The sequence below is a fragment of the Protomyctophum bolini genome, assembly GCF_963924005.1.
Source record: "Protomyctophum bolini genome assembly, chromosome: 22".
In the NCBI taxonomy this organism is placed as follows: Eukaryota; Metazoa; Chordata; class Actinopteri; order Myctophiformes; family Myctophidae; genus Protomyctophum; species Protomyctophum bolini.
The window spans coordinates 16,293,456-16,317,603 of NC_137883.1; the positions used below are offsets into that span (position 1 = coordinate 16,293,456).

The following is a 24,148-nucleotide window of genomic DNA, read 5'->3' on the forward strand; positions in this document are numbered from 1 at the left end:
GTATAGTATTTCAAGGCAGGCCACATTCTCAGCTTGCAATGGAATGTAGCATGGTCTAAAAAAGAATGAACATAAAAACATCTAAGCGCAATTCCTGAGGTATCAACCTAGCTGGTGCAATTCAGGATTTCTTTGGTCATTAAAGTATGTAGTGTCACAAAAAATAATAACGTAATCGGAGGAACCTTTAGCTCTAAACACGTGAATGTTTCTTAGTATTTCGGGAACAGGACCCGGACGATCTCCCCATCGGCTCTCTTACTATCCAACCACTTTCCACAGAGGAAGATGGTGGTGACGCCATTGGCTGTGTTGGTGACCTCCACGCGATCCAGCAACCAGCCAGGACTCGCACCAGAGTCGTCGTGCTCCATTCGCACCTTCAGCAGGTCTCCCATCTCCAACATCTCCACAACGAAACGGTCGGTCTGCTCACGTTCAAACAAGTTACGGAACTTCTGTCGCAGAGGACGACATCCTGATTCTCCGTTGGTTCCATAAATTGTGATGAAAACATTGGCATCAGTGCCTGCACCCTTTTCATCCGCAGTGATGACGATGATCTCATATTTGACAGGCACTAAGCTGCGAGCCTTACTGGCAAAGCTCTCGATGGTCTTTGTGCACTCAAAAGTCTGGAATTCATCCTTCTTTGAACAGAGAGGGATGGGGGCATTGCAGCTCATTATATACCTGGCGTTGGAAAAAAGAAAAGGTATCATTAAACATGCCAAGGTGTCATGGTAATGATATTGAGGGAAATGTGTTTGACAACAAAACAAAAACGAATTATTTGTAATGGTTCATATTTACATGGCTCTGGGCATAGCCAACGAGCATATAGATTTAAATAACACCTCTTAACATTTTAAAATATCACCTGTTAATCAGTTTACATTTTCACCTGTTGATCAATTAAAAAAAGCTCACCTGTTGCCCAATTCCCTTTCTAGAACCATGACTTCCTCCACATGCCAAAACATCTCCCCTTTGACTTTTTTCCCATCCTTGGGGATGTGGCCCAGACAGATTCCAGCGATATCACCAACATTTTTGGAGGAAAACTCAAACTTGTCAACACTTCCCCTGTAAAAATCAATAAACAAATCCTATGGATTAATGCCAAGATAACATATTGCATCTCATACCAAGCGTTTATTTGTGGTGGGTGAGGAGGGACTGTAAGGACAGAGCAGATTGATATAAGCTTGGGCGGATATGGCAAACAAAGTGTTTTTTGACTGGGGGGTCATATTTTGACAGCAGGAATTGCCTGTCATAATTTTACCCCCCAGTATCAGGATGTATTAGGTAATTAGGATGTTGATATTCATTCCTCAGCCAACACTCCCCACTCACTGGACTACAATTCCCATAATGCTTTGGTGCACTGTTCCTCCTTGTGGATAGGGAGAGGGCTGTCTTACTGAGACAACACGTAGTCCAGGAATTAAGTGAGCCCAGTGTCCATAACTTCAGAGACACTGGGCTCACTGCTAAAATCTAAAATATCTAAAACCACATATTACACACATAAAGACCCCAGGAAAGTGTTCTATATCTTCTAAACATCATTAACATATTATTTTGGCAAAAAGGGTGAATCGTCGCTTTAAGTCCTATATAGGCTACTTCGTCATAGTATGGTGAATCAGATTTTGTAATATATTATGACAAATAGCAAAAATAGCAGATCTACAAGTTCACAACGTGTCACGAGTACGACGTGAGCTGGTAGATCGTCTATTGTCGTCCCATGACCATGTCACCCATGCAATCTTTATAGCCCTTGGCAGCTAAATGTCCAAGTATATACTATTGAAATCTGGATTGAAGTACATTGGAAGTATTGAAATGCCAGAAGAACCTAATCGGAGCATGAAGCCTGATTCATACTTCATCCCGTGACATACAAGCTCACAATGTGTGTCGAGTTTATACTGTATCGTAAATTAGGCTTAGCAGAGTTCCTCCACTCCTTGTTCATAGAAATGTCAGTGAACTAAACTCAAGAGCCTCCTACCGTGAGAACCGCTTCTTCTTTGATGAATTCTCCATCAGCAATTCTTTTGATCGCCCCTTCCTTCCTTCAAGTACAATCCAAACGTTCTCTTTGGTGTCGGCGTCATCTGTGTCTGCCGTTAGGACTATAATCTCGTATTCTTTTATAGAGAAAACATTGAAAATATATGTTAACCAAATGGGTGTTACATCAGTTGTATCGTAAAAAGAACTGGACTGTTATGATACAGTGTGCTATACTATACATGTTCATGATTACAATATCGGAGCTTTCATTGCTGTTGGGGCAGAAACCTTTTATCTCCATATTTACATATGTAAATGTATGTATGTAGTGTACGGGAAGAAGGTCAGTAGACCGAAAGCTTGCTAAATAAATACATTGATTGTGCGCAGATCTGAGCTCACTTAAGAGCTCAGTGACCAGCTCATGAACAAACACTATTTCTGAATTACTTTTGTAAAGTAATCGCTTCTGGAAAACAACAGAAGATATAACACATTATTGTCTGCCATCTTGCTTTTCGATGTGTACACTGTGTAAAGTTTATAGAAGTGTGGTATCTAAAGAGCACAATTAAGTACCTTTCTGAACGTACTAAGTATTGCGAGACTTCCCACCGTTTCCTGTCTGGCAGCCAAATCTTGCGATACCTCAGAGCCAGAAACGATACCTACTGCTGTTTAGATCCTCAGATAAAATTATATACTGTGCACTCTGTGCACATCGAAAAGCAAGAGATTAGTAAACAACCTGTGATATGTCTTCATTTATATTCCTGAACCGATTATATGACAAAGGTCTCAATTGTTCAGAAATAATATTTGTCATGAGCTGGTCCAGCCGGCTCCATTCACTGCCATGTATTCATTGAACTTCCGGTGGGAGTTTGGCTCCTATGAAAGTGTCATGGCACAGCCCAGTCACATGACCATTTCCCAAGAGCACAGGAAGTGCAGGGATCAGGGGTTCCATTTTAGGTATCAAAAAGAATGTTTGGTGGTGGTTTGTGAAAGAAACTCTTTTAAGGCTAATACTAAACCATAATCAGAAATTGATGAACCACAGAGTAGTGGGGCCGGAAAATGTAGACATCTAAAGAATAAAAGTTTGATCGGGGAACATTTCTGAGGGTTTAGCTCTGAATCCAGTAAGAGCTTTTGGACAGAGGGGAACCTGCTGTTGGCGTCTTGACTGGGTGAGTTATATACTTTTTTTCTTTAATATAACTCATATAGGCTACAATTTTATGGTTTTGATTGTTATATGTGTCTGTGGGTTTTATAAATGAAAAGTATTAATACGTAACGAATAATAACTACATTGGATCCATTTGGAACAGAGGTTCTTTATACATTAGCTGCATTTTGCAACACTATATACTATATCATAATGGGTTGAATCTGGAGTTGCAACACCAGCTGTTGTACTGAAAGCTTGAAAATCACATTGGTGAGTGGTTAAACCAGGCTACCCATAAGCAATACAACAATAGGCCTACCTATACCAATACACCAATACCTATGTAGAAGAATTTTGATATGCCACAGAATCTTTCATTTTTATATATGGTAGCAGTAGCATGTATATAAAGCACTGCAGAGCCTCGTGTGTGCGAGAAAGGAGGCCTTTGAAGTCAGCTAAGGCACCTACTGTAGTTCCTATCACCTAGCTCCTATTCTATCCCCTGTCATCGAAGTCCTAAGACCATTTTTATAGGGGTCGCAAATACTACTATTACAAGAATTGACTCCTGTATAACGACAGTTACCCAAATGTCTGTTCTTTGATGCACACAAGTGGACTTACTGGTCTTCTCATTGAGGTCTAAGACATCATTGTTCGCACAGGGCAGGTCCCTCATGATCTGTCCATCATCGTCGTTCTTGGCCAGCCAGCGGTCGTTGGGGAATCGAAAGTTTTTGTCCAGGATCTCGTCCTTGACATCGATGTACTCAAGGTGCCACCCTGGAGCAGGACCTGCTCATCACACCATATATGATACAAATGTTATTCAAACACATCACTCGTACTTTCTGATTTACCTCAAGTTCAAGTTATTTTATTTAAGAATGTACATAATGTTTGTTAACCCATTCTGAACGGGAACCCATTTTGGTGTTAGCATTATGTTATGCTTTAGCTATTGAAAAATAGCAGATCTACAAGCTCATAGCGCGCCACCGAGTGGCGCGCTACGAGCTTGTAGGTCTGCTATTTTTTGAAAAATCGAAGAACGACTGACATTTTTAGAATCTGATCTCAGGTCAGAATGGGTTAATCAGACCAGTGTGTGTCCAGTGGAAACCTCGTATGAATCTGATCTCAGGTCAGAATGGGTTAAGGTGTGTGATGGTGTGATGGGGCGGCAGTGGCTCAGGGGTAGAGTAGGCGGTAGGGCGCCTCGATGGGAAGCGCAAGGTTCTCAGTTAGATCTCCCAGAGTTGGTGTCGAAGTGTCTTTGAGCAAGACTCTGAACCCCTAATTGCTCCCAATGTGCATTGCATGGTTTCCTCTGCAATCGGTGTATGAATGTGTGTGTGTGTGTGTGTGTGTGTGAATGTACATTAATGCACTATCTATGTAAAGCGATTTGGATGCTATATTAATTCACCATTTACTATTTGATGGTAAGAAAGGTCACTCGGGTGGCGCTGTGTTAACGTGACTGCAGTGCCCACCACTGTGGAGGTTGTGGGTTCAAATCCACTGTGGTGCTTCCCGGCTTGGTCGAGTCGCCCTGTGCCCGAATGCAACGTAGATCTGCTTTTTTGCACAACAACATTGTACAATTTGTGATTGGTATTTAAAATAAGGCTTAAGGTATTCAGACAATTTGCTGCACCCACAATGTCACAGCACATCTGACCACTGATTGGCTAACCTTTGTTGTCATGCCAGACGCGTACTTTGCAGAGGTCTCCCAGGCTGAAGATATCTGAGAAGCGGAACGTGTCCGTTTGCTTGCGTTCAAATTTGTTTGACGTCTGGCATGCTTTAAGAGCCAGAGTTCCTGTGTCACCATTCTCTCCAAAGACGATGATCCAGACATTTGCATCAGTGCCTGCCCCTGAGGACATATGGAAGAGACAATTGTGTTATTGTCTAGTCACAGCTTTGCTCATATACATTGCTTATTATTCTACCCTATTGGTCTGAATATAAGACTACATTTTTTTCCAATGGAAATATCCTAAAAAACTGGGTCGTATTATAATCAGGGACTAGACTATTTGACATTCAATGTTCTTTTTCCACAAATGAGTCTTGAAAAATGTGGGTCGTCTTATAATCAGAGTTGTCTTATATTCTGGGGTGTGTGTGTGTGTGTGTGTGCTTTGGAAAACAGTCAGTGCCTAACTCAAACCACATCCAAGAGTTGGACTGATGTGTTGTGGGGAGGAGGCAAAACAGCAGAGGAAGACTACTGTACATTTCTCTCACTCCTAAAACCCCTCAGTGCATATTTTCAGCACTGCGGTAACTCTCTCTCTCTGTGTGTGTGTCTGTCTGCCTGCCTGCCTGCTTGTGGGTGCATGCGTGCGTGCGTGCGTGATGACAGCTCAGGCTTATTATTCCTCCCAGAGTCTCAGGGGTGCTACATGACTTGACTATGTCTTAATTTACAGTATCTGCCATGGGCAGAGACAGGGGTCCTTTGAAGTCAGCTCAGACAACTACTGTAGTTAATATTACCTAGCTCCTATCACCTCTTACCACCTATAGTGCCCTATCACCTACAGTAGTAGGCCTACCTAGCTCCTATCACCTGGCTCCTATCATCACCTAACATTATAGCTCCTACCCCTAGCGCCTATCTGCTAGTTCCTATACTTCCTATCCTTAGCCTAGCTACTATCCTCACTATCACCTAGCTCAACAAAGCTGTGTTATATCTGAAGAGATTTCCAAATAGTCATTGCATTGTTCCAGTCAAACAACCTATTGTTTCTGCATGACCTCAAACCATCTGCACCAGGGAAGAGAAGCTGGAATCTGCAACATTACAATACAGAGAGCTGCACTAATTAGTGTTGTGAAATTAATTGGCATTAAGAATGGACAATCTTTATTCCACAGAGGACAGAATCATCTTTCGGCTGTGTAATTCAGTGGAATGATTGCAGTAAGTTACAACAACATGTTACTAGTTATGCCTAATTATATGAAAGCGAGTTTATGACTCTTTATAATGAATAATCATCACAGTTAGGCAGAAGCCTTGCATCTCCATATTTCAACTTTTTGTTTTGTTTTGTTTTTTTGTTTGTTTAAAAAAATACACCCTCCAATTTAGTTTAATTGATTCCTCCCAACACAGATTCTGTGTTGTTGTCACTGGGAGGAACCCTAACCGGGAGGACGTAGCGTAGAGCCTTCGTCCTACTCCCACCCAACACTCCCTGCTGATGTGTCCCCCCAGCCCGTAGGAATACATGCAATGACCAATGAGTAGACCAATATCACCCTCCCCGCCCAGCTTCCCTCCCCTGAACACGGGCAATTGTGTTCGCATATCCATAGACGCTCAACCAAACCTGCTGGTGGGACTTTTGCCTGTAGGCATAAGTTGATTCTCACCTGCTCCTCCAGGTTTGGTGGTTAATAAATGCTTTAACTCCCCCCTGTCAGGTGAATGGACTCCTCATGCATAGAAGGAAGCATGAGGTCAGTCCACTGGTTGGCAGAGGAAGTGTAGCGCTCAGGATTACATTAGATAATTGATACTGGGTGAAAAAATGGGTTGAAAAATTGTGGGATAAAAAAATATAATAATAATAACTATCTTTGGGACCCCAATTCACACAATAAAATGATTTTCATTTAACTCAGAGAGTGTTTCTATTTGTAAACCAGTGTATTAATAGCTTGAATGTGCTGGAGACTGACCTGCCACATCGCTGGTCTTGACTGAGATGGTGTAGGTGGTGACTTCTACTTGGGGTTCATCGTCTACTACAGCAGCCATCTCACAGATCATGGTCCTCTTTGACCCTTGTGTTGAGGACAGCCAGTTCTCATACGTGAAGACAGAGACCTCCTCTGTGGCCGGGTTACGCAGCGTCAACTACAATGATTTTGTATAATGATTTGAAATATAATGATTTGATGATAACCACAAGAAATGTCAGTATCATGTCAATTATAACAAGAGCACTGATCAGACAAGTAGTTCACAGTTCAATGTGTGTCTCGCACAAAGCAGTCTGAGTAAACATTTTTTCACAAGATTATGGCAGTAGTAGAAAAAGTAAAGCACACCATTAGCTGTGGTGAGGTGCTGACAACTGGAAAAAACATTAACTTGAAATTGACACTTGACTATGATACTGACCATTATACTGACCATGATACTGACATGATTATGTTAGATTGCAACATAGTGGCAGAAAACAGCACATCTTTACATCTTTGCAAAAGAGAAAGCATTAAACCACATTACATCCACTTTAAATAGGACATTTTCCTTTTCATGTTATGCGCAAATAAATTAAGCAGTCACTTCTGGAAATGTAAAGGAATAATTAATAAGAGGGGGGGCGGGGGGGTTGTTATTGTTTTGTTTTTTTATCACAGTAGTTCCTGCCCTGCCCTCCCAAGGCAGGATGTGGGCGCATTGTACATTACTATGAAAGTCAGACAGATCAATATTAGGTTACAGTATAGTTTCCCACCTTCCATATTAATTTGGTCAGATTCCTATACGGAACACTGCAGTGTCCGTTTGAATACTCTAATCAACATCGATATCCACAGCTGTGGGAAGTAGTTTTGACCAGGGGGTACATGGGTGTGGAGCATCACTTCTCCCTGTCCACTCACTCGCAGCGGAACATAGAAAAGTACCCTGTAGGTGCCTTTCAGTACCATGACAGCAACGCTCTCACAAACCAAACAATGTTTTAAACTGGGCTGTTGCTCTATTGAGTCTATTCGAAGAAACATGGGTCTTTTTTTTATTAAGACAGGCAATAACCCTACATTATTCTCTCTCTGGTATATGCAATGAAAATCAAAGCACATTTAAAATCAAAACCTTTAATTGACTGATTAACACAATTGACACAAGGAATTAACTATCAGGCGGGAAGTGCGGGATGGGAGTCTTTCGGGAATGTCTTTATGCGCCGTCGTTTTCACATTATTGCAATATATTGTCACATAAACTTAACTCAATTGTTGCACGGCGGCCCAACCAGAACATAATACATGTACTGTATTAGTATTGTAACTAATTGTATATGTATTATATATTCACAATCTGGGAAACCATTCGATAAAAAAAGAAGAAATTTTGTGTTAAACCAGAACTCTGTTTTTATATTCTACAATAGGCCAATTTTCTTTCATTCCCCTACACCAGTCCCATTATTATTTATATGAATATTTATTTTGCATCAACATTTGTTCATTCTCGTCCATCCACTTAGTTCCTGCGGCTATGTCCATAATGTGTTTGTCATGCTGTACACACAAGATGCTTGGGCGGTGGCAAAAAATTGTATTGTGCAAGTCATTTGCCAAAACAGACCTTTTCAATAGAAGAAAACACCAGTGCACATCAACACTCGTACTCTCATACTCACACTCTTTTCATAAAGGCATAAATTAGGTTTAAGTCCTAGGTGTGGACAGACTGGACTTGGTGTCATTCCTGACGACTTAGTCGTATAGACATATTCATCAGAGAGAAAGTTGTGTTTTGTTGTGGTCAAAGTGGTATGCTAGATGTGGTTCTGAGTTTCTGACATGTCGCTGTCACGTCCAGGCCTTGGACTGCCTCTTAGTGTCTGAGACATTACCGACCTCACCGAGACTGGGGCGTCGGAGATCAATCCCCATACGAGACACACCAAAGTTGAAATGGTACCCAAAGACAAAGTTTTGATATTTTGCCTGTTCCCTTTGATGATGTCAGAATACAGAAATCTGATCTGCACATAACAGTTTGGAGAGTCAGTGCTAACGATCAGTTTTGAGAAACATTTGCCTGCAGTCTGAACAAAAACCTTAATAACCTATTTTGTTACTGTTGTGAATGTTGTCTGAGCATACCTGATCAAGGAACCAGTCAGGTCGGCTGCCGGATCCATCGATACGCAGTCTCATCTTCTTCAGGGGGGCAATATCATCAACCAATAGGCTGAACGTGTCTACCTGACCTCGCTCAAACCTGCCAAACACCACATAGAGACAGATCATACAGTATGTTACAGTAACAGCGGAAAATGTACTTTATTTAGAATCTATTGAATTGACAAAATATAACATTACAATGTGGCAATAGCTAACATTTATGTGCCAAGGGGGCAAATTATTGAAGGTTTTGGCTATATAAAAATACCAAACTTTATTTAAATGGAGTTTACTATACTGTGTTTGGTATGGTGTTTGCAGGAATGATCATTTAAGATTTCATGTGCATGCATGGGCACATTCAGTCTGCATTCAGTCACCTATCTTCATTTTTGGCCAGTGGCATCTCCTCAGTGCTCCCATTGGCTCCAAACACTGACATGTAAATCTGTGTGTCCGTTCCTGCATTCTGCACGTCACCTGTCGTCACGGTCAGCTCATAGATGACCTGACAACAGAGATGACATTATAATAATAATAATCTTTATTGATAGAGCACCTTTCAGACACAAGTGTAGTTCAAAGTGCTTTACATACAAGTAATAAAATGGGGGGTAAAAACAAAAGTAATGGGTTCAAATCTGGTCAGTAGAAATTTGTTGAAATGAACAGTGTATAGTGAGGTTGCCAGTCTGATATGTAAGGGAAGAGAGTTCCACATCCTCGGTATGTAACTGGCAAAGGCAGCTTCGCCGTGTCTCTTGCCATTTGTTGGGATTTCGATCAGCCATTCTGTACAGAGTGACCTGAGGGGGCGAGCTGGGACATACTCATGTAGGCAGTCTGACAGATAGGAGGGCACCAGGCCCTTCTTGACGCAAGTAAAATAACTAAAAAATCTGTCCTAAATTTTACAGGGATCCAGTGTAGGGATGCTAGTACTGGGGTAATGTGGTCCCTTTTCCTGGTGTTTGTTACGATTCTGGCTGCTTTGGATTAGTTGTAGACGGTCCATGGTTTTCTTGGGCAAGCCTGTATACAGTGCATTGCAGTAATCTAAGCGAGACAATACAAGTTTCTTGTTCTGACTCTTGCAATGTTTCTTAGGTGGTAGTGACATTACTAATGTGTTTTTCAAAATTTAAATCGTGGTCTAGAATCACACCCAGGTTTTTCACAATTGGTTTGACCTGTGAGGACAAGTTTCCGAATTTGTTTGTTATTGCAAGCTTTTGATCGTCTGTACCACTGCTCAATGCTGGAAAGGCAGTTTAACAGGGGGAGGAGTGGGTCGCTGCTATCTGGATCTACCGACAGGTATAACTGGGTATCATCAGCGTAACTGTGGAAATGGATACCATGGCTGCGGATGATTTCTCCAAGCGGGAGCATATAAAGGGAGAACAAGAGTGGACCAAGGATCGAGCCCTGGGGGGCACCGAACAGGGAATTTCGCTTCTCTGAGACGCGATCCCCGGCCTAGACTCACAGAATAATTCCGGCCTGTGAGGTAGGTGCGGAACCAATTGAGTGTGGGTCCTGAGAGGCCTATTCAGGAGTATTCCGTCGATAGTGTCGAACGCAGCACTTAGGTCGAGGAGGACAAGGACAGAGACTTTCTTCTGGTCTGTGTTCAGCCTAATGTTCATGACTGTAATGAGTGCTGTTTCTGTGCTGTGTCCGCCTATAAAGCCGGACTGGAACTTTTCTTGAATGTCGTTTTCTCTCAGAAACGCCTCAAGCTGTTTCAGAACAGTTTTTTTCCATGATCTTGCCTAAGAAAGGTAGATTAGAGATTGGCCTGTAGTTGTTCATGAGAGAGGAGTCTAAGGTTGGTTCCCACTGACGGTGGGGTGTGTGTTGTTGTCGTTATGACATATAATACTGTTTCTAATGTTCAAAAAATGAAGCAAACTCCTCGCACTTTGACTGAGGGTTCATGGAGATGCTCGTTAATGTGAGGGGAGTTTAGAATCCGGTCAATAGTGGAGAATAGTATTCTAGGGTTGTTAAGTGTTATTACTTATGATTCTAGAAAAATAGAGAGATTTGTTGTATGTGTGGATGCACTTTGAGAAAACACGCACGTCTGTACAGAATTCAAACTGTAGGAATTGTTGTTATTACGGACAGAAGTGATTCTTTTCTTTTCCAACTGCATCGGGAGTTCAGTACTCGGGATTCAAATACAAAAATATAAATGTGCCGTGTTTCGAGACTCTCAAAATCTGCATTACTTAATTTACAAGAAGTCTACTCTACACATATAGAGAATGTAGAAGAATTGTTATTTTGATCGTTTGCCTGCTGTCTCTCCTATGACACCACATCAATACAGCATGGAATTGTGGACAAAATCTTATGTAATGAGAACAAAAATATTCTACATTTTGGGTCTGAGAGGCTAAATCTCATCGGATGGTGGTGCGAGGCTCAAATGCCACAGACCAAGCTTCGCACAAAGCTTTTGCGACGCATTGTGAGCTTGTAGATCGGTTATTTTCACTAGTCTGGGTCCCGGGCGAATATAACATTTCTGTTTTGGGTCACAGGCTAAAATGTTTGGGAACCACTGTTCTGTACCTGCTGGGTGATGGCGATGATGTCGGCATCCAGCACGTTGAAGATCCGAGCAGTCAGGCCGTCTCCTCTGTCTTTGGCCAGCCAGCACTTGCAGGGAAAAATGTATTTGACCCCTCTGGTTGGCACGGCAACGGCCAGCTCATCGACCAGCCAGCAGCTCTCAGGAGTGGCTCCGTCATGACCGAGCTGCATGAAGAGACACACAATCACTAGTGTGTGTGTGTGTGTGTGTGTGTGTGTGTGTGTGTGTGTGTGTGTGTGTGTGTGTGTGTGTGTGTGTGTGTGTGTGTGTGTGTGTGTGTGTGTGTGTGTGTGTGTGTGTGTGTGTGTGTGTGTGTGTGTGTGTGTGTGTGTGTGTGTGTGTGTGTGTGTGTGTGTGTGTGTGTGTGTGTGTGTGTGTGTGTGTGTGTGTGTGTGTGTGTGTGTGTGTTAAAATTACGGTTCAGATTAGACATTTAGGGCTGTATTTTGTGTGCCTAACTTGAGTAAACTAAAGACCTGGATGCGCTCTTTGGCCAATCAGAATAGCCAAATGGCATTGATCCAGATCACTGCATGTCTCTTTTTCCTCACCTCCACATTCTTGATCTCTCCTACGTCTCCGCCGTCAATCTGGAAGCTCTCCAGATTTCCGACCTCAAAGCATCCGTCGTCGTGATCCAGCCACAGCCTCTGGGTCCGGCTCTGATTGGCTCCAGTGACGATCACGAACGCCCTGCTGGTGGTGCTGGCGTCCTTATCCACACCCGTGGAGATACTCATGTGGTAGGGAATGACTAAACAGGAGAGCAACATATTATAGTAATAATGATGTGGTAGGGAATGACTACACAGGAGAGCAACATATTAACCCATTTTTACCTGAGATCAGATTCTAAAAATGTCTTCCACATCCTGACAGTTTTCTGAAAAAGATATGTTTCTATGTCAGTCGTTTTTCAAAAATAGCAGACCTACAAGCTCGCTATGAGCTTGTAGATCTGCTATTTTTCAATAGCTAACACCAAAAGGGGTTCCCGCCCAAAATGGTTAAGTAATCGCTAGTTCTCTGGTTCTAGAACCGGTTCTGTTCTAGATTCTTGGAACCTGGGTGCTTTTACGGAATTTCCGAAGCAACTTTTAAGGTTCTGAACCAATTCATTTTCAGTGGAAACATTCTGAACTGGTTCAATACTAGGCGGGAAAAAATAACTGAACTGGTTCAACCCAGGTGGAAAAGGGGTCTCGAAAGTGTATACAAATAGAACCCGTTTGGTTCCATTTGTGCACTCTCACAGTTACAGACCGTAACGGTATAGGGTCCACATACTGTAGTGTCGTCCGTCCCCCCCCGTCCCCCCCGTCCCCCCTACACTATGTGGCTTAGGTACATGTAAGGGGCCATTTAGGGTCCACATAGTGTCCCCCTGTGGCTTAGGTACAGTATAGATCCATTTAGGGTCCACATAGTGTCCCCCTACACTATGTGGCTTAGGTACGGTATAGATCCATTTAGGGTCCACATAGTGTCCCCCTACACTATGTGGCTTAGGTACGGTATAGATCCATTTAGGGTCCACATAGTGTCCCCCTACACTATGTGGCTTAGCCGGTACATAGAGTTACAGACATGTAAGGGTCCATAGGGTCCACATAGTGTCCCCCTACAGTACACTATGTGGCTTAGGTACAGTATATAATATGCTTCATTGTAAGACGAATAGAATGAAATGTTTTCAAAGTATGTTTTAGAAAAATGTTATCAATTTAGACATTTATAGACACTCAAATTATGGCGAAGGTACAAGCAGCAAACTGTTGCCTGATGTATGGCTGTTACTACTTTGTGTGTTATTCTATGGCTACCAATGGGCATGGTGACAATTTAGTATTGTTATATTGTTTACTTACTAGGTAGTTCTTCCATGACCTCCTCCACCTCCTTGTTCTTCTTGCTCTTCTTGTTCATATTACTGTCCAGACTTTGGGCTGTCAGAGCTGAGCTGCTCTTTTTGCTGTCCAGACCCTCTCTCTCCCCCTCATAATCCTGTATCAATCAGCGAGAGAAATAAGCAACCAGGTCTACGAAAACAAGCGACTAGGCCACATTACTGTAACTATACTGTAACCTACATACTGTATACAATTAATTTGAAAATAGCCGATCTACAAGCTCACAACTTACATTGCGACGCATTGTTGCAGGCTTGTAAATCGGCTATTATAAAAAAAATGTTGAAAGAAGGCCATTACATCTATTTCTGGGGGCCCTTGACATGAAAGGTTTTTCAGAAAACTGTCAGGATTTAGAAGACATTTGTACGCACGCACACGTGCATGCGCATGCTACCTTGACGTAGAAGACCCTCTCGATGCGTCGGTCCTCTCTCTTCCTGGAGAGCCAGCGTTCACACAGGAACAGGAACACCTCCTCTGTGTCGGCGTCGTACACCTCCACCTGGTCCAGGTACCAATCAGGTCTCATCATGCTGTTGTCATGGCGTATTTTCACCTTGAACGCCTGTCCAAGGTCCACCGCCTCCATGGTGAACTTATCCACCTGCAACCATCAGAGAACGTTGTGGCATGTACGCACATGTCATAAATAATTCATCATAATAGTAATAATAACTATAATAATGGATATAAGAGATATTTCCCATTTTCAATACATGCTTCTACTTCCACTACATGTCAGAGGCAAATATTATACTTTTTACTCGACTACAATTATTTGAAATCATGAGTTACTATATAGTTACTTTGTAGACTGTGGTTATTAGGAAAACATGCATTAACCACTTTTACTTAAGTAAAACCTCTCACTAGATATTAGAGTGTAAAGATGTACACTCTCAGGGTTCAACGAACAGTGCACGTTATGTTCTCTTACAGATCCCCGCTCAAACTTGTTGCCGTTGGTCTCTGACTTGCTGAGCTTGCGTTCTCCGGTGTCTCCCTGGTCTCCATATATGGTGAGGAAGACGGCAGCGTCGGTGCCGCAACCGTAAGTGTCACCCGTCATGACTGACACGTTGTACGTGTGAACTGGAGGAGGGCACAGACACAGACATGACTGACACGTTGTACGTGTGAACTGGAGGAGGGCACAGACACGGTACAACTTTACACCAGTGGGTCTCACACACCTTTTCTTGTCAAGGACCCCCAAAATGATACTCATTATCCTGCGGACCAGACCCCCCATTTGAAAATATATGCCAAGGACCACCATACCATTTTCATTTCCAGGGCCTGTTTGACCTGAATTAGGCTACGGTCCCCTATTTTAATGGCATTTCTATCTCTGGGACCCCATGCAATGTATATTGTAAAATAAAAGTTAATTTAACTCTGAGAGTGTACACATGGAACCAAATGTTGGACCTGTCCATTTGGTTCCATTTGTACACTCTCTGAGTTACAGATAGATACATAAGGGTCCATTTGGTTCCATTTGTACACTCTCTGAGTTACAGATAGATACATAAGGGTCCATTTGGTTCCATTTGTACACTCTCTGAGTTACAGACCCATAAGGGTCCATTTTGTTCCTAACTATCATTTAGCTGGGGACCCCCTGGAACTCCCTCAAGGACCCCTATACATGCCCAATATAGAAACGCTAGGATGAAAGTGGATAAAATATATATATTGTTAGGGTTGATAATTACTTGCGCAAGCAGAGCGTGCAAGTAAAGTTGTTTGTCCGATGCGTACGCCGTGGCTGCATGAATTGAGGTAATGAAGATATGTACCAATGCCAGGGTATAACTGGCTTTCGATGGTGACGTAATAAAGGTAGGTTTCAGATTACATGCATGTATACATAGAGGCATTACCTTTAATCCACCCGACACTGAAACATATCTTCATTACGTCACTCTCAGAATCATGCAGCCACGGCATACGCATAAAACAACCCAAGTAACCACAGTATCAACTTACAAATTACATATACATATATACAACCTACATGTATATGTAAGTTGTACCGTTTATATGAAGATATGTACCTCTATGTTTCAGTGACACATAGCTAAACCTAATAACTCAATATTGAAACCAATATTTCACAGACTTATGTGTACTGTACACACAGACAGTGACTGTAACTGCATGTAGCATGTGTGCATGCATGCGTGTGTGCGTTCGTGCATATGGACATACGCTCCAGTGCGTCGTCAACTTCGACCTCAGTGACCTTCAGGTTGCCGTCCCGAGACAGTTTCTGAGTGATGATGTCAGAGGGTACCAGCTCTCTCACTATTTCTCCATCATCCTCTGATTTGGCCAGCCAGTCTTCACATGGGAAGATGGTGGTTTCTGAACCCTGGAGAGAGACATTCACATGAGAAGATGATGGTTTCTGAACCCTGGAGAGAGACATTCACATGAGAAGATGATGGTTTCTGAACCCTGGAGAGAGACATTCACATGGGAAGATGATGGTTTCTGAACCCTGGAGAGAGACATTCACATGAGAAGATGATGGTTTCTGAACCCTGGAGAGAGACATTCACATGGGAAGATGATGGTTTCTGAACCCTGGAGAGAGACATTCACATGAGAAGATGGTGGTTTCTGAACCCTGGAGAGAGACACTTCAAATACCACACTGTGCATGGATGCATGCATGTGTGCAATAAAGTCATTCAACCTTTTAGTAAAGAGAACACCTCCACCTGCTGACCAAAGAAAGGATTGTTTTCTCTTGGGTCTCTCAAGAATCGGCTTTATTGCCACATCTCATCACAGATTTACAAAGTATAAAAGAGTGAGTGAAATGTGTTTTTGTCCATATAGTTCCTGTTTCCATGTATCATTTTTCCTTAGAAAATGAAAGAAGTATCAGAGAGGGGGTCCCCACCCCCTCTCTGATATCAAGATCAGCAAAGTCAGAAAACTACATAACATAAACATATTCATGGTAGTCAATGTTTGTATTCTATTGATAACTTTTTTTGATGAATCAAATAATCCAACATCTGGCTTTCACTCGTGACATCATGTGGCAGCCAAGTCTATGGACTTTTAATGTTTGCTTTAAGCAATGCTACATTATAATCATCATAATGAGTACTTTCTACTGTTGGTACTTTAAGTACATTTTGATGCCAATACTAATTAAATTTAGAATTCAGGACATTTACTTGTAAAGGAGTATGTCCTATAAATATACACACACATAAAACGGCTTTCTATAACATGCAAGGACTAATGTTTTAAACTGGTGTATTGAAAACTGTTCACTGATTCTTTGCTTTGTCTCTCCTGCACTGCTGGTGGCATTTCCCTTGATTTAGGAAGGGGCCAAGTGCTATGCAGGAGAGGGGTGTTTCTTATGCTGTCTTATTATTGTCTGAGTTTACATGCTGATTTATACTTTAATTGTAACGCATTATTGAGAATGTTTAGGTTACTTGTATTCAAGGTGTTATTTATGGAAGTATTTATATTGAAAGTATTTATTGAGAAGAAATGGTGCTAATTGTGGTAGGATCCACTCCTATTTAAGGGAGGCTGCAGGGACAGACAAGTTATTTGGATGTGGGCATTGACACAAATAACATCCCTGAGGGAGAGCTACAGGGCCTTGTGTGATCAAGGTACAGCCTGAAGAGAGCTCTCATCCTGGTTGGGTTTTGTTAAGGAGTGTTGCCCAAGTATTTCTTTATCTTTTGGTCATTTCTTTATTTTGTTTCTTATTAAGTATAACATTTGAGTACTTTCTCCACCACTGGGTACCTTTCCCTTCCTGAGCAGCCGCCTGATCTCCACTCGGTCCAGGTGCCATCCGGGGTTGATTCCTCGGTTGTCGTGTTCTACTCGAATCTTCTCAAACACGTCGCCAATATCCTCCAGCTGCACACAAAATATGCAATATGTAACACTTCTTAGTACAGGCTAGGGCACATCCCAGATCCCAGTGGGCCAAGTGATTAATACATTGACCACATAACTGCGATATACTCTTGAACTGTGGAATTAATGTCGCTGCAGAACTGCCTAAAAACAAACTTTAGAATCCTCCAATGGCTTCCAGCGAGGTAAGGATTAAGGAACATGCATTCAAGAACATAAAAACCTTTGGTATCCTTTGAAAGCCTCAAGAGTCAACAGTAATGTAAAGTATACATCATTAAGTCGATGCGCAAAAACTGTGGCATGGTCCTACCAACCAATTAAACTGTGGCATGGTCCTACCAACCAATTAAACTGTGGCATGGTCCTACCAACCAATTAAACTGTGGCATGGTCCTACCAACCAATTAAACTGTGGCATGGTCCTACCAACCAATTAAACTGTGGCATGGTCCTACCAACCAATTAAACTGTGGCATGGTCCTACCAACCAATTAAACTGTGGCATGGTCCTACCAACCAATTAAACTGTGGCATGGTCCTACCAACCAATTAAACTGTGGCATGGTCCTACCAACCAATTAAACTGTGGCATGGTCCTACCAACCAATTAAACTGAAAAGCCTGTAGTTGACTGGATATCCTGGGTCTTATTCTAGTAACTAGTTCCTAGTATTTTCCTGCACCAAATCACTTCCTGAAAATAGCTGCATCTATCTATGACACGTTGTGAACTAGATCAGCTATTTTCACAAAATGTTTGTCTGCAGAATAGGGACACAGGATTTCAAGTGGTTAATGTTGGCAGTTGCTCAAATACAGTATTTGAGACCATAAGCTAGTCTTGTTTACCTCGACAATAAACATCTCGTCAGCTCCTCTCTCAAAATAAAGCCTCCTCTCTCTCTTGTTCACACACAGAGACTTCTGCTGGCTGCAGACTGCATTCCGTCCATACAGGACAATGGAGACATCTGCGTCCGTCCCTGCTCCAAACTCATCACTGGTGCAGATTTTAATCTCGTAAGGCACAACTAAGGAAAACACAAGACGACATTATTAAGTATTAATATATTATGCACATTAGATACTTGTTGTACTTGAAAAGTAACAGATTTGAACATATGCAACAAGTGCTGGATTAGTTGAATATATGCCATACATACATACAGTACATACATGGTGTATAATACACTGTCTGAAGAGTGTTAGGGAACAGGTCCCTGGCAATGGCTCCATCATCTTCCCCTGTGTCCAACCACCGACCACACGGGAAACATAACTTTTGGCCAAGAGATGGAGCATCGATCTCTACCGAGTCAAGGAACCAGCCTGCTGATCCTCCTCCTGAGACATTGATGCGAATTTAGATCCATTTGCGTGTGCTGTATGTGTATATTGTGTACAATAAAAAAAACCCTAGTCTTAATTTAAACCAGCAATTCGTAACGTTTATGTTCTACATCAGTGGTTCTCAAACATCCATGTCAAGGACCCCTAAATTGATACAAATTGATATGTGTTTGAAACGATTTAGTGCCAGGGCCCGCCGTCCGTCATAAAAGAACATCCGTCAAGTCCAAAAATAAATAGGGCTTAACTGTTCCTCAGTTTAATGTGGACCCCTTGTAAACCCCTCAAAGACCCCTGGGGGTCCCATCTATGAGTGTCCTACTCAGGATTGGAACTGAGGTCTCCTACATGATAACATTTCTACCATTCAGCCAAGAGACAAAAAAATAATAATACAACAATATTTGTCTTTACCACGGTTGTCATGTCCAACGCATATCTTCTTGAGTTGTCCCAGATCCACAGCTTCCACAATGAATTCATCGGTCATACCCTGCTCAAACTTATTCCTGTGGGTCTTTGAAGCCTTCATGCTTATTTTGCCTGTAGATATTGAGGTATTATCTAACCTGTGGCCTGGGCCGCCCCTCATGGGCGACAAAGTTCACAGGGAGGGAGGGGGACTTGTCTAGCCCGGTAAACCATACTGGTCACGTTAATTCAAATAATGTGAATTCACGTGACCAGGATGGTTTACCAGTTGTCTGCATGGGGGTAATTATTGTCAAGAATTGTTGCCAATTTAAGCATTTAGCAGATGCACTTAATCCAGAGCGATTTACAGTAAGCAAGAACAACACATCAAATACATCAAGGATCATAAGCAAGCTAAGAGCCTAACATCCGTCTAACAGTCAAATATCTGTATAATGAAACTATACACTATGTCTGCATAAAATGCTATCTAATTTACATACATTGCCTTTGCATATACACCATAAGGTCGTTAAGGCTAGTGCAAGTGGTAAGAATGCATCAGTGTCTGTTTTTGTTACCTGTATCATCCTTTGTACCATACAGGATCATGAACACGTTGGCGTCTGTACCACCATACTTCTTATCACCTGTTTTTATCCTTACTGTGTAGGTTGTGGACATGGCTGTCACAAGAGAACATTGAGCAAATTAAACTCACCCAACAGCAATCACAAAGTGAACTCGGGATTGCTCAATTATATTTCTTTGTCAAGGACCTGAACATTAGGCTATTTCATGCGTTGCCGTGACAAGAGACAGAAATTATATTACAAATAAAAAATAAAAAATCTGATGCAGGAGGAAGGGAGCGCTCGTTTTGTGTTATGCCAAAAACAATTCCATCCACCACAGCTTGTCAATTCATACGGCGCGCTCACTCGCCAGCCCGAGGGTTCACTAGGGCGTGGCTTGCGAGCCTCAAGGCTGTCGACGCGGCTGCCTTAAGTAATTTTACGAAAGTAAAAACAAGCGCTCCTCTTCCCCAACCCTATAATTTACAATACCAACATGACGCTTGTTTCTCACCTTTCTGCTCCAGACCCAGTGTAGCTTCAGAATCTTCATCATCCTCATCATCACCCTTCCTCATGAAGGCCTCATCCACAGGAACCAGCTCCCTGGCTATCTGTCCATCGTCCTCATCCACAGCCAACCAGCGTTTACAAGGGAAGTAGTATCTAGAATAGCATTGTCATATATTTTTGAACTGTAATTTCTACTTGACCCTGGTTTGGTATATGTGAAATGTAATGTCGCCTAATGTGTCTAATGAATAATGATAGTGTCATAATTTGTGGTATGGGGTCGAATATAATATGATATCTAAGGTGATTGATTGATTGATTTACTTACTGGATCGAGATGCAGTATATAATCCAAAACAAAATAGTGGGTACAACATTTAACGTACGTAGTGTCATCTTTGTTGTCTACTATCTCCACTCTGTCCAGGAACCAGCCAGCGTGGGCCCCGCTATTGTCATGACGGATCCTTAACTTCTGCAGAACCCCGAGTTCTACTGCCGTTACCTCAAAAACGTCCTCCTGGACCAGGCACAGAGAGTGAAGACAAGTCGGGACTTGGGAGTCATATGGGTCCATGCTTCACTATGCAGTCCAAACTGCAGCTCACCTTGCCTTTCTCAAACTTGTTGAGGTTGTTGGCCCTCCGGAGATGTCTCTCTCCTGTGTCACCCTTCTCCCCGTAGAAATTGATGTAAACGTTGGCATCAGTCCCCGCCAGCCACATGGTCCCAGTGAACACATGAACCTCATACAAGATCACTGCAAGGCAACCAGTCATACCAAAATACCCCCCAAAATATATAATAATGTGAATAACCGTAAAACTTAGAAAACTCTCTCCTCTGCAAGTTTCATAATGGGCACTGAGCCGGCAGGAACTCGTTAGGAAGATTTTCAGCCAAATCTGTGAACTCCGTCTATACAGTGTCTTTAATGCAGTTTTCTCTTTAGTGGGTTGGTCAGGTCAATCAATTTGCACTTGTGCATGGGCACTAAGCATTGGCACGTGCATGCAGAGATTGGCCAAGCTCATATTTCACTTTGAAACAGGTTGAGAATCACCACTAGACCCGTACAAATCTTCTCTTATGGGGGTCCCTGGCATATATTTTCAAATGTGGGTCTGTGGGCTAATTATTGTCAATTTGGGGGTCCTTGACATGAGAAAGTTTGGGAACCAATGCGTTAACAAATAACATGTCACAATGCTCTCCTCACCTTCCAGGTCTTCAGAGTCCTCAGGCAGCAGCTCAACCCAGAGCTCCCCGTCCTCCTCATCCTTGGCCAGCCAGCGGCCACAGGGAAACGTCAACGAAATCACCACCTCCTGCAGCTGCTCAATGGTCTCGTACTCCTCCTCCTCCTTTTTCTTCTTGTCCTTTTTCTTGTCCTTTTTTTTGTCTTTCTTGGTGTCCTCCTTCTTCACCTGGACCTGCACCATGCCCATGGTCAGCCACTTCAAGTCCACCGTCTCCAGAAACCAGCCATCACCGATGCCACTTCCATCGTGGCCGATGCGCATCTTGTAAATTTTACCAACATCGAGGCCCTCAAGCTAGGAAGAGCACAGCGTTACATTAGTCATCCTATTTACTTCTCCAGACCACTAGACCAGTATTTCTCAACCTTTTTAATTTCAAGGACCCCCAGTTTGATGTGCATCAGGCCACAGATGTTTCTTTTTTTCTTTTTTTTAATGCAATAGACTAGAGAATCATTCTATTTGGGCTGTGGGGGCTGCTTAATGTCTGATTTAACTTGCTTGGTTTCTTCCAATAAATCATGATATGTGTCATCAGTGACACTGATGACGAAGGCTGGATAGTCGAAACGTCTGTCCATTGATGATGTAAAGAATAAAACAGTGACGCAGTCTGACTGTCTTGGTCAGCTGTGCGACCTTTTACCTTTATTACAATGATGATTTAAGCAGGAGCAGGTAACGCACCTTAATTCAGAGCGCGGTGGGCACAAGAAAAGTTACCAAATGCATTTCTTAGACATAATGAGACAGACAGACCTTGAAAATCTCAGTGGTTCCACGCTCATAATTGTTGGAGCGGCTCTTGAGGTTGATGAGCTCCGTTTTACCATGTTCTCCATAGATCTGACAGAAGACGTTGGCATTGGTTCCAGCCGCATGACGGTCCCCAGTGACCACTGTCGCTTCATAGTTTATCACTGGGAAAGAATCACACAATGACAATGGTATCACGGTTTTCGGTTCACGGGGTGTTGTGTTGCATAAACGCATTGAACACTGAGTTTAGGGATGCAACAGTTCATTAAAGTAATCAAAAATGTAATAAAAAATAATAGATTTCAATAAAGTAATCAATATTAGGGTGGAATAAAGAAGTTCAATTTACTGTATTTGGTAAATTTTTAAACCAGTTAGCCTGGGGGCGAGAAGCGTGCACTGGCCATATATGGAGCGTATCTTGAGTGTACAGGGTGTGATGAGGTCATGGAATGTCGGAAACAGGTCAGCTACATATATGGAGATCTAAGGGTGGCAGCGGGGGAAATGTATTGAATATATACGGGGCTTACCCCATGTACGGGGATTTTGAGTGATACACTGACTGACTGACGTTCGGAAATGCATGATTCCATACTTAATTGTAAACTTTGCGGCAACCACAGTGGTTATCATGAGACTGTCCCAATATGATCATATATTGGCATTCCCATATATGGGCTATATATTGAACACAGTCAGGGATCTCCATATATGGGTATAACAGGGATTGTTAGGGTATCAGCTGGGAATGCCCATGTATGGAACTTTTTCACGTGATGTCACGATGACCTGGGGGCTTGCCAGGTGTGAGCGACGGGGATTTGAGTTAGGTGTCAAAAAGGTTTCATAGTTATCTGCGACCTCCGGTCACAAAAAATAGACATTTCTATTTAAATGTTCTAAATCATTAAAAAATACAAAACATTATCGATCGTACAAGCTCACAACACAATTTGAATATCTTTCACTTCGAGAGATATAGGCCTACTGTATGAAAAATGAGAATGAATATGAAAAACATCCTTCTTTATTTTCAGTGAATCCATAAAAGTACTGTTATTTACATAATAAATGTAATTATGGTCATTTACATTGCTCAACTTCCACGACTTCGCTGGGATAAATCTCGATCTCCACCTTCCCATCAGCCTCATCCTTACAGAGCCAGCGGTGGCTGGGGAACATGTACTTTTTCCCATGGACTGGCACTGTGATCTGCACGTTGTCCAGGAACCAACCTGCACTCAGACCCTCGTTGGTATGGCCAATAAGCATACGATGAATCTATGATCACAATTGAAGTGGATGTGGTACAATTAGCCATTAGGACGTGACATGTCGTTGTAAACAATCATCAAACAAATATCATATGGCTGCTCATAAACATCAAATATCCATTATCTCCACCAGGCCAAAGGTATTGCATTCAACTCTGTCTGTCTGTCTGTCTGTCTGTCTGTCTGTCTGTCTGTCTGTCTGTCTGTCTGTCTGTCTGTCTGTCTGTCTGTCTGTCTGTCTGTCTGTCTGTCTGTCTGTCTGTCTGTCTGTCTGTCTGTCTGTCTGTCTGTCTGTCTGTCTGTCTGTCTGCCTGCCTGCCTGCCTGCCTGCCTGCCTGCCTGCCTGCCTGCCTGCCTGCCTGTCTGCCTGCCTGCCTGCCTGCCTGCCTGCCTGCCTGCCTGCCTGCCTGCCTGCCTGCCTGCCCAAAGACCTCAGTTCCCAAATACTTTTGCAGTTGGTCAATG

General features: G+C 42.5%; 1 protein-coding gene across 1 annotated transcript in view; it reads right to left on the reverse strand.

Moving 5' to 3' along the window:
- Positions 1-212: 212 nt before the first annotated feature.
- loxhd1a (lipoxygenase homology PLAT domains 1a) overlaps positions 213-24,148 on the reverse strand; it is a gene marked incomplete at both ends in the record, with an annotated part of 54,292 nt that continues 30,356 nt past the window's right edge. The window contains 25 exons of the mRNA XM_080755581.1: positions 213-693; positions 931-1,086; positions 2,024-2,162; positions 3,833-4,003; positions 4,908-5,093; positions 6,914-7,091; positions 9,080-9,197; positions 9,481-9,608; positions 11,684-11,869; positions 12,257-12,459; positions 13,574-13,709; positions 14,013-14,222; positions 14,556-14,710; positions 15,833-15,995; positions 17,411-17,527; positions 18,380-18,561; positions 18,707-18,874; positions 19,298-19,423; positions 19,876-19,980; positions 20,384-20,535; positions 20,769-20,902; positions 20,991-21,142; positions 21,602-21,938; positions 22,404-22,564; positions 23,498-23,690. Of these exons, the coding sequence (XP_080611707.1) occupies positions 213-693; positions 931-1,086; positions 2,024-2,162; positions 3,833-4,003; positions 4,908-5,093; positions 6,914-7,091; positions 9,080-9,197; positions 9,481-9,608; positions 11,684-11,869; positions 12,257-12,459; positions 13,574-13,709; positions 14,013-14,222; positions 14,556-14,710; positions 15,833-15,995; positions 17,411-17,527; positions 18,380-18,561; positions 18,707-18,874; positions 19,298-19,423; positions 19,876-19,980; positions 20,384-20,535; positions 20,769-20,902; positions 20,991-21,142; positions 21,602-21,938; positions 22,404-22,564; positions 23,498-23,690 (4,437 nt within the window). The remainder of the gene's footprint in view (positions 694-930; positions 1,087-2,023; positions 2,163-3,832; positions 4,004-4,907; positions 5,094-6,913; positions 7,092-9,079; positions 9,198-9,480; positions 9,609-11,683; positions 11,870-12,256; positions 12,460-13,573; positions 13,710-14,012; positions 14,223-14,555; positions 14,711-15,832; positions 15,996-17,410; positions 17,528-18,379; positions 18,562-18,706; positions 18,875-19,297; positions 19,424-19,875; positions 19,981-20,383; positions 20,536-20,768; positions 20,903-20,990; positions 21,143-21,601; positions 21,939-22,403; positions 22,565-23,497; positions 23,691-24,148) is intronic.